At 35.1% G+C, this 11,274-nt stretch overlaps 1 protein-coding gene across 1 annotated transcript; it reads right to left on the reverse strand.

Moving 5' to 3' along the window:
• Positions 1-5,116: 5,116 nt before the first annotated feature.
• On the reverse strand, positions 5,117-11,274 carry LOC18598570 (hydroxyproline-rich glycoprotein family protein). Its single transcript, XM_007028142.3, has 5 exons — positions 10,672-11,274; positions 7,294-7,406; positions 6,844-7,215; positions 5,913-6,672; positions 5,117-5,556 (listed from the first exon to the last, which is right to left on the reverse strand). Exons 1-5 carry the CDS (start codon positions 10,940-10,942, stop codon positions 5,489-5,491), a joined length of 1,584 nt encoding a protein of 527 aa, XP_007028204.3. The 5' UTR covers positions 10,943-11,274; the 3' UTR covers positions 5,117-5,488.

An 11,274-nucleotide genomic window follows, 5' to 3' on the forward strand; every position in this document is an offset into this window, starting at 1 on the left:
ACACAAATGATGACACTTGGAACTTACTATAAACACATTTATCATATTGATAGATCTTGTAGCCATTAGCTAGCACAACTTTATCAAACTTTGATGCCATTGTTTAAGTGCTTGTTCTAATCCATACAAGGACTTTACAAGCTTGCACACATTCCCTTTTTTCTCAATTGACATCATTGTACCTTAATGTACAATCGGAATGTCAAATTAACACATCAAAGTATATGTTCTTGCACCTTTATTGCACAATAGGAATGCCATATCAACAATATTGAATATCTATATTACACTATTATGCCTTTGATAATAAAATGTGAATGCACCATATATCAAGAGGTTAAATTTACATATTGGCACCATTATACCTTTATGTATAATAGGAATGCCACATGCCCACTTATCACATGGACCTTGATGGTATTTGCATATTGGCATTATTATACCTTAATGTATAATAGGAATGTCACATGTCCACCTATCACATGAACCTTGATGGTATTTACATATTGGCATCATTATACCTTAATGTATAATAGGAATGCAGCATACCCATGCCTTGTGTCTTTCATCACATGGACCTTCATCAACTCAAGATGGTTTACTATAGGATTTTTATCTTTCACATTTTGTTTGTGACTACATCCTAGTTGCAACAATCATCTTTTGTTCAAAGATGATTACCAAGGTCCTCAAGAGTTATCTTCTCTTTCTTATACTTTAAAGTTTTCTTAGTGTCTCTCCATAATGAGAGAAGTATGTCAATTATAAAAGAAACAAGAATGACCTCATCCATATCAAGATCATATATGAATATAACAAAATCTTTTTTCCCAACCAATATACATTTTCCATGCATATGAAATACAATATCATGCATATCAAGTAAGGAAAGAAAACTTATCTTGTTATCCGATAAGGAAATATTTTGTCACATTCTTTGTCACCATCAAATCAATCCATCTTTTGCCAATGAATAAAGTTTCCTCCTTTAAAGCGATCTAGCTTGACGATGTTGGTGTATCACTTTTAAGAAAGCCATTGAATTCCAGCACCACGAAAAATAAGTCTTAAAATTGTTGGTGCAAATGGGGTTTAGATGGAATTTAAGAACCAGCAAAATTGACTTCAAGGCGAGCCTTTCAATAGACGTTTTCTTTAAAACTTATTACGCCCCCACCACTCGGTATGCAAAAGGGAATAATGCTAATAGTCTTAGGGATATAATGAAGCTAACGTCTAACTTCGTATTGTACTTTATGAGAGTAGATCGCTAAATACACCCGAGGGTTTGCAAAGTTGTTCAGCCTTAGAGCCAACTTCTACAGCAAGTAGATTATAAGGAATTTGGACGCTTTTGTAGTTGATGGGCACTTAAGTGTTTATGTTAATAGAACACAACACTTTTCTTACTCTTGAGTTTTCTGCTCTTGTTTTGTTTTTGATTTGATGTGTCAAAATGGTTGGTAACAAGCCCTTTATATAAGCTTGCAAGTGTCACTTCTTCAAAGACACAACCCTTTCATCAAGGCATCATTTTGTCTAAAAGGTATCTTTACATTTTGTAAGACACAACTTTTGGATAAAGGTATTATTTCAATAATCATCTTATGAAAGAATAACTATTCATTCCATAAAACATAATCTTTGAGTTATAATTTGAAACAATAACTTTTCATATTTAAACTTTTGAGCTATGGTGTTTTTCCAATTTACCTCATAACTTTTGAATGTAATTTTACCAAGAGACATAATCATTCACATGAAAACTTGCCTACAATCCAATAGTCATACTATGTCACTTTATATGACATAACCTTCAAGCTAAGATAGTTTTTCATTATGTGATATAACCTTTGAGCTAAAATAGCTTTTCATTATGTGACATAACTTTTGATTTTGAAAATACACCAACACACAATATCTTTTAAGATTTTAAAAGCACGATAGTTTCTCCATGAGAGTTTCTTGGAGGCATCTACTTGCTCCAATCCAAGTTATATGTGGCGCAGTATTAAAGATAGTCAAGATTTAATTCGAAAAGGTTCCTATTGGAGGGTTGGTTATGGGAAGAAAGTTTTGGATAAGATGGACAATTAGGTTCCTTATAACACCCCTAGAAAGGTGATTACATGTGCAGTAGTGATGGCAGATTCAACTAAAGTGGCTCAGTTTGTCCATCATGACCGAATGGAATGGGACGTTGATAAGGTAAATTCCTGTTTCCCTCCTTACGAGTCATCTTTAATTTGTTCATTGACATTAAGTTATCGTAGGTCTGAAGATCGACTTGTGTGGTTTACTAGCAAAACTGGTGGTTATGAAGTTAAGTTGGGTTATAAGTTGTTATGCATGTTAGATGGTAATACTGGTACTTCTGCTAGTTCAAATGATGATGCTTTTAAGGTGTGGAAAAAGATATGGAATCTACATATTCCTAGGAAAATCTTAGTCTTTATATGGAGAATATTTCACAGTTGTTTACCTACGAGGGTTGCGTTGGCTAAGAGAAAGGTTGCCATTGATACCATTTGTCCGTTATGTTCACAAACTGTTGAGACAAATTTGCATGTTTTTTGGGAATGTACTTTTACAAGAGCTGTTTGGTTGAGTACCAAATGGGGTTTTAGAAATGTGGTGCCGTATTTATTCCAAGATAAGAGAATGGTGCCATGTTTTGTTGCAGCAAGTCAAGCAAACAGAGATGAAGGAGATATGCTGCGTCTTATGGGCAGAACGGAGAAATCGGAATGAATTTATATTTCAGAATTAATAAAGGGTCTGATGCATGGCAGGTTGCACAATTGGGAATGGATATGTGCGCTCAATATCAAATAGCCAACTCTGGCGGGGAATCGGTCTCAAGACCATGGGTGGAGGAAAATGTGAGCTGGACATTACCATCAGGATATAAATTAAATGTTGATGCTGCGTTAATTGAGGAGAACGGCGGTTTTATTGTTCGGGATGTCACTGGGAAACTGGTTTTAGCGGGAGCTACAAATTTGGGTGCAGTCAAAGGTGCGACTGAAGCAGACTTGAGGGCTGTTTTTATGGGCTTTGAAAGGAGGAAATTCATATTGATGAGGCTGAGGCGGACCGCTTGCAAATGATTGGCTGGGTAAAGAGCAAGAATTTCCATTGTATAATGGGGCACCTAGTCGGAGACTGCTCCGACATCCTAAGGCAGTTAAACTGGAATGTGGTTTTATAATTTATATGAGCAAAGCATCAATTATAGCAGTTTTTTTTTTTTTTTTTGAAAAAGAGAGTATCGAATTTAATTCTTTACCAAATATGGAAAATTAGAAATTGATTTTGTGAAGGACAATAATTTTGTTGAAAATAACCTCCTCAAAGAAGAAAAAAAACATTCTCTGAACTCTAGATATCACTAAAAATTATATATTCCGATGTTTGGAATACAATGAAAAATTTTATCAAGATTTACAAACCTTCAAAATTACAATACAAAAATCTTCCTCCCATTATATCATTGTTTTCTCTTTATCAACAGAATTGTTTTCATGCTTATTAAATTATAAAATTTTCATTATCATTAATAAATTTTCATGATTTAAAGCAAACTAAGCAAAAGCCAAACAAATTTATAATAACTCAAAATAAATTAATCAAAAATGACCTAATGTTCAAAGCAACCCCTAAATTATTTTAAAAAAATTAAATAAGCCTTTATTCTTTTATTACATTCAATCAAATCCCTATATTTTTATTTTAAATCAAATAAGCTTTTATAACTAATGGTGAATTAATTTTTAATAATTAAAATATCACTTACTATTTTATACCCACATAACATTGACGTGATACTAATGTAGAAGGTCAAAAATACCACACGATAATATTATTATGCCACCTTATTATCAATTATAATATGTCAACAAATCAAGTCATCATCAATTATGATATGTCATTATATTAAAACAACACAATTTGATATAGAATGATAAATAATATTTTAACTAAATCAACCATTAATTATAAAAAATTATTTGATTTAAAATAAAAATATAAAAATTTATTTGATTTAAAATAAAAGTATATGTATTTAATAGAATACAATAAAAGAATAAGAATTTATTTGAATCTTTTTTAATAATTTGAAGATTTTTTTTAGGTATTATGTAATTAAAAATCAAACTAATATTCAGTTTATAGTTTAGTTGGTGAAGCAAATTTTGCAAAAATAAAAAAAGTAATCAATGCTCGACCAGAGCACTGCAACAATGAAACATAAAAATTCGTGGGTAATGTTGTTGGTCCTATTAGCAAGGCTTTCGAAAACCAGAAACGGGAAATCTTGTCAAATATAGTTAAGGTTGGGTTTCCTTGGGCTCGGCAAAACAACGACAAACAAAGCGAAGAGGTAAAAGGAAAATGAGGAAGAGAAGGAAATGGAGATTGAAAAAATGGGATGAAAAAGAGGGAAGAAAAGCAAGGGGGACAAAAGAGGGATCTGAGAAGGGGAGGGATGTTATCGTTGGAGGAAACTAGCGACGTGGTGGCTGGCCTTGATGCAGACGAATGGGACGGCGGGCAGCGATGGCTAGTCGTTTGCCTTGGGGAAACGGGTGTGAAGGGTTTGGTGCAAAGGTTAGATAGCTTTTGGAAAATGTCTTACGCCATTTAAAAGCATAAAACATTTTACAAGTCTTCAGGGTGTTATTTTTCCATTAGAACTCATAAGGTTTTTTTTTTTTTTTTGGTTATAGGACTCATAAGTTGTTTTACACACAACTCTTGAAAAGATTTTCCGGAAAAAAGTTTCATCCGTTCCAAACGAACCCATAATTTACCGTGAGATCAAACACCCAAGGGCATGAATTTTGATAGTTGAATTAAAACAGAATATAAATTGTACAAAAACATATGAAAAAGTGCAACAATCAATGTTTTTTAGTGTAAGTTGATTCCTATACAAAAACATATACATACATGTGTATGTATATATGTTTGAGTGTGCGCATATGCAGATGGAAAAATAATAACCCAAGCCAATTTAGACCTTACCCATAATATACCTATTTGGCAGCAGCTTATGCTAACTGTACTGTTATGCTTTCAACAAAATATAAATACCGTAGTAGACCATTTGAGGTTAGAAACAAACCTGATTGACTTGATCTAAAAGTAGAAGAGGAGAAAAAGATGAAGGTAATGCACATAGATTTGTTCTTTCCCCCTTTGACTTCCGCAAAAGAGAATACACAAAACATTGGCAATTCACATAATCTAGGGCCTGCCACCAATGTGACTTTGACCTGAAAATGCTGCCACTAGACATTTTAATTAAATATTTACAGCATGAAAACAACATATATCCAACCGGACATGAGGGCACACCCTTTGCACTGCTCTCACCCACAGAATTCTGGTTGGTACAGCTCCTTTAAATTTGGATTATACAACTTGACTCCCTTGATTACTAGTGAAGTGATTGTTAACTAGAAAACAGGTTGTTCCTCTGTTGTTATAAATGTATTATTATAGCTAATAGGAGTGGAAGCGGCCATTGCATAGTTGGAAAACCTGTAGAGGCTGCGAAAAGGGAGATATTAACACACATGTACAGAAGGAAACGTAGAGCATTGATCTAAATATGAATTAAACTGACCACTATAATGAATATTAAACTTCAAGAAATGACTGTAAAAGTACATAAGATTGTGAAAAAGCAAAGCATCGATCCCAAATATAAATTAAACTGACCACCATAATGATTCTTAAAATTCTAGAAAGACTAAAAATTCAACAGTTGAGCATCTAATCCAAATAAAAATTACTGCATGAGCAAAACAGTCATCAGATATCACAAGTTTAGCTATGATGTTCAGCAATAGGCCAAGATGTCAAAATAATAGCTTTAACTATTCATAAAAAAATTATTTACTCACATAAAGAGGCTATTGGTGATGGTGAAACTGAAGGTGTCCTGTCAGGATTCTCTTTATTTGATTTACTCTTTGATGGAGCCTCAACATGAGCAAATGCTACATTTGGTAGTGGACTAGATGTGGGAACCAAATGGGAGATTGGCCTGGGTTTAGGTTTGGGGGCCAATGCTGATGTGTGTACATGTGGTGGGGCAGCAGAACGGGTAGGAGAAATTTTAGGTGCGACAACTGGGGCTATATTCGACTCCTGTCCAGTCTTCCCCTTGATCCTTTTATTTCTATGTTGGCAACCTGGAGGATTTGCCTTGTAACTCCATGGGGTTGCAGGTGAAATTCTCTCTGGAGCAGGTGAATAATCTTCAGGTGCAGCTGCACCTTTCTCAGTTGATGTAGCAGGCGAAACTGCAGGAGCTAGAACATCACTATGGTGATGGTGGTGGTGGTGGTGATGGCGATGATGATGATGACTGCGGTGAGGATGAGGCAGAGGGGCAGGAGAAGGGGACCATGAGTTTGAACTACCATCACCTCCATGAAGGGAATGTTGCAAAATGGATGAAAGACGAACTTGCTTAACTCTACCAAACATATTGTTGTTCAGGCCAAGGTTTCTTGAATGAGAACCTGTGATGGTTTGAGCTAGTTGCTTCAATCTTGGCATTGAAGGAGTATTCCCCACAGCCAGTAGAACAGAGGATTGAACTGTAGTGGGGGGAGCAACTGTGGAGCCTTTAGAATTTGATAAGCTAATATACAAGTTCTGAATTCACAAAGGAAAACCCATCAGATTCTGCATATGAGATGCTACAGCTAAAAAAATCTCTTACAGTACATAACAAGCTTTAATCTTTTCTCCATAAAAATCCAAGCACTAAATTGCCAAAAAATAAATAATGAATCAAAATCAAGAGAAAACGAAAGATTGCCTAACCTCATATGTGGCTAGACGCAATCCAGCCTTGAGCTGGCTTGTCATTTTCTCAAAATTTCCTTGTATTTGATCAATAGAAAAGTTCAAGGTAAAGTTGAAAAGGATTTGCACTTTCTGCAGAAGAAATGCACTTTGTGGGGGAATTACAGTAATTCCTCCAGGGAATTTTAGCACCTCAAAGTCACGTGGAACCCCAAACAAGAATTCAGTCAAGCGTAGAGATGGTTGGTGTATAACCAAAGATTCAAATGATGCCCTTATCAAACTTTGAGAAGTTGAAGATATTTTGGAATATCTTACGTCAGGATCAACCGCGAAGACAACCTTTGTTATGTTTGATCCAGCTAAAGGCTCAAGAGATGAGATAACCACCTGGTTCAAAGAACTAATCAGATCTAGACAAAAATTCTATGAAGTACATACGGAATAAAAGAGGATTGAAGTATATACTTTGCTTGTGGGAAAGCCTATCTCATCAAATATGTCATTTTCGAGCTGCAAGATATTGTCTCCCAGAAAAGAAACCGGCTTCTCAACATCAAAACCTGCTACTATATCATGATCTGGACAAATAAGGATTGTCAATATAATAATTTCAACCAAAAACCATTTTTCATGGATAATCTGAAATTCATGCTCACAATAACATTTTATTATGATTCTAAATTCAAAAGATGAAATCAGCCAATCTTATTGTCCATCTTCAGTCAGATCACAATATAAACAAATACTATTACAATTACCATAATGAATGCAAAGGTCTTGGACGAAGTTGATACATCATAGATAATTCTCACACCTTTAAAAAGGAATTAGGAATTTCTTGCCAGTCAAATTTACATCTAAAACCAAAACCAATTCATCCGACAAAGCATTACATAATGATATTACACCCAGTAAACCACTTATTGTTTTGCTCCTAGACAACAGCTGCACATAGCTCAACAAAACTATGACCCCAAATTCCTCCCGGTTTTACTGAATAGATATGAGTATAGAAAAACAGTCATACGATAGCTTTAGTGATACAGAACTGCCTGTTTCTTCCTAGAAAGTTTTGGTTTTCATAAACTTTGATGATAATACCAGCACTATTGTTATTACAGTCTGGTATTATTTGTATTGCACATTTATACTTAAAGCAAAAAGAACCTCTACCTAATCAACCCACGAAAAAATTTTATCTATGCCAGCCCAAATGAATTTTGGTTACTACCAGTATGGATTTTGAGATCACAAAAAGGGGACCTGAACTGGACAGCTATATATGATCTGCCATAAAACAGTCTGAGCTTGTCCATAAACGTGCCATATCATGGGATTTATACCCTTTTTCTTGTAATTATTTCTTCATAAAATAGGCAATGATCTTCATGTATCACTGACCATTGCTTATTGCATTCAGCACTGACTTATTTATGCATTTTACCATTTATCCATTTAAATTGAACCAGATCAATAACAACAGCAAAAGTGAACCATTTGTTCACAAGAGCCACAGAAACCTAAGGAAATTCTATCCAGGAAAACTCAAGTTTCTACTCGTCAGCATCGAGAGAGATGGGCATGGTGGCTCTCATATTCAGGTAGTGAAAGGGTTCCTCTCTTAACCTCTCATTGGAGTTCATAAGCGCTTCCTTCATCCCCCTTCCAGCAAGTAGTATCACCAGACATTCCTTGTCAAAAAAACACAACCACGACCAGTCACTTCAGATTTACCAGGAATTACTTTAATGAAAATTGAGTTGGCAGCTTCTTAAACGGTGGCATTAACTACACCCTTGGCCTAGACATATGGCCTTTGCAAATCATTTTTGGAAGTCTTTTGCAAACTTCATATGTAGCTCTGTATTCCTCCCCCTCAACCTTTTGTTTACAAGTTCCTTAATTTCTACTTCCAACTTCACTACATTGATTCAACTTCCTACGTCTTCTATCTATCATCGCCAGCCCAAGGTCTGCTCCAATCCCCCTTTCTGCCACTCTTACTCCATTTTACTTCACTTGTTTGAAATGCTACCTCACCCCACATCCAAAGAACTCTACAAGCATGCATCAACAGTGGAGTTATTGACAAAATATCCAACGACCAATGTCTATTTCTTGATCCAAAGTAAACTACTTTCTATATAATGGACTCTAAATATGCGTGCAAGTGAGTCAGCTCTACTCACTGGCTACTTAAACTCAACTCGTTCATCATCAAGTTGAACTTAGGTTTGAGTAGCTCAATTAGTCTAGCAAGCCAAGTTCAAATATTTCAATGCTCAGCTCAAGTTGCTCCCAGACCTGATTAATATTTTGATCTTTTTAGTGTATATATAGTGATATATAAATAAGCAAATATCCAAGCCTGAGCTAGAGCTTAATGATACTCAAGCCTAAAGAAATCGCACTCGATCAGCTAGATCAAGCCCAAGGTGAAGAAAATCAAGCTTGTTTCAAGTCTCAAGTTTTGCAATTAAGTAGCCTAGACTCATGATTGTAATGAAGTCAAGGTCAAGCTTTTAATCATGTTGAATCAACTTGATTACATTGATTGCCATTGGTTGTATCAAATTGAACCCTTATACTCCAAATCTTAGGTATACTGTTGCTTCCCCTGAACTTTGCAGAAAGAAAGATCACCAAACCACTTCAGCAAAAGGGAACTAAAATTTTCTAAAAAGAAGCAACCAATGCTTGAGATTTGAAGTGATTGCCAGCAATAATAAAATTGCTCTAACACCCTCATGGGTGACAAATTTTACTTAAAAAGAAATTCAATCTATAAAATATTTCTATCCATGTAAAAAAGTTAGTGTACAGTATCGACTAAAGCATCCTTCTGTTCGACAGATAACCAAAGTGAAAAACTCTCCCCATATTTTCCTTTTCCCATTATTGACAGGCTATACTAGAATATAAATCCCACACAAAATGTTTTGACGCAAAAATCATCAACAGAGTTAAGGTGCTACTTGTTGCAAAGGTCTAGCCTAATTGGTAAATGACAATGCACCTTTCGTCAAAAATATATTTCAAAGGTCAAAATTTCCATCACCCAACTATAAAATAAGAGAACATAAAAAAATTTTAAAAAAAATTGTGGTTTAATTTAGTCATATTTAAACTTAAAAATTAATTTACTCAAGTATCACAATTTGATTTATAAAATGCTGAAGGAAGAAAAATGAGTACAAATGCCACACCAACGTCAAAAAAAAAAAAAAAAAAAGCACTTGAGCATTTGGCTCAGCAGTCGGTGTGCATGATTGGACTGCTCAAAGAGCAAGATTCAAATCCCTCTTTTCCTAAATAAAAAAAAAAAGTCAAAAAAATTAAAAATAATTATCCAAATTTTCAGAAAGTGACAAAAAAAGGAGTTTCCAAATTTATTTATCTGATTTTATTGATTACATCTAGAGTAAAAGTGGGAATAAGAAATGGAAAACAGTTCCTCAAGCTAATCGGGCCCTAAAAGTAAAATTTTAATCCTTAAATTCATTTATTTCCTTTTAATTTCTGGGCAAACCATGTAAGAACAGCAATCCACCGACAAAAACTGATAATAACCACTGTAAACCCACTTTCCATTAATGGAATTTTCCTACAGACAAGAGACATTGATAAATAAAATTTAAAAAGTCTTAAGAAGATCAAGTTGATAGGGATTTTACTACATTATCGTTTCCTCTTCACACATTCCCTGAAATACCCAAAAATAACTCAGAAAACAGGAACCACCTAGAAGATAAAATGTAAGAACAAAATACAGATCCATTATCCATGCACATACTAAAATGAATATAAATTAAAGAATAAAAGGTAGGAAAGCAATAGGCGGACCTTTGAACCTGGAATCAAGATCCAGATCAGATTGATCTGAAAAATTAAGAAAAGGGGGCAGCCAAAATAAAGCAGAGAGGAAGAGAGCAAGAGATAGGAGCAACACGAGGAAGCATCTAAGGCCAAAGAGAGATTTGCATCCACAGCCACAGGCAGAGGCAGAGGGAGCAAATAGTAAGCTTAAGCTTGAAATTGGACCGCCGGCATTCTCCACCGATACCTCACTGTTCACACTTGTACTCAACCTCTGCTCTTCCTCACCTTTTCCCATAATGCACCATCAGCATCATGCCCCACCCCCTTGCTTCCTCTCCCTGCTTTCCTGATCTGCCTCTGCGTTTGGTGCACCCATTTTTGGCCCTTCTCCTCCAACAAACTCAACCACCATACATCACAAGGTGCGCCATTTTTACAACATTCTAAATTGTAATTTCCGCGAGAGGGAAAACGCTTGCCTTTGTGTTGCTAATTTCTTTCTTTCTTCGTTTGTTTATTCTTGTTTTACATTTAAGACGAGAAAATATGTGTAGGGTGTGAACTTTGAAGATGAAGGAAAGAGAGAGTCAAGTATCTATCTGCAAATTGACAAGTGAGGATTGCTTT

Source organism: Theobroma cacao, chromosome 5 (genome assembly GCF_053813885.1).
Source record: "Theobroma cacao isolate CCN51 chromosome 5, ASM5381388v1, whole genome shotgun sequence".
Taxonomy (NCBI): Eukaryota; Viridiplantae; Streptophyta; class Magnoliopsida; order Malvales; family Malvaceae; genus Theobroma; species Theobroma cacao.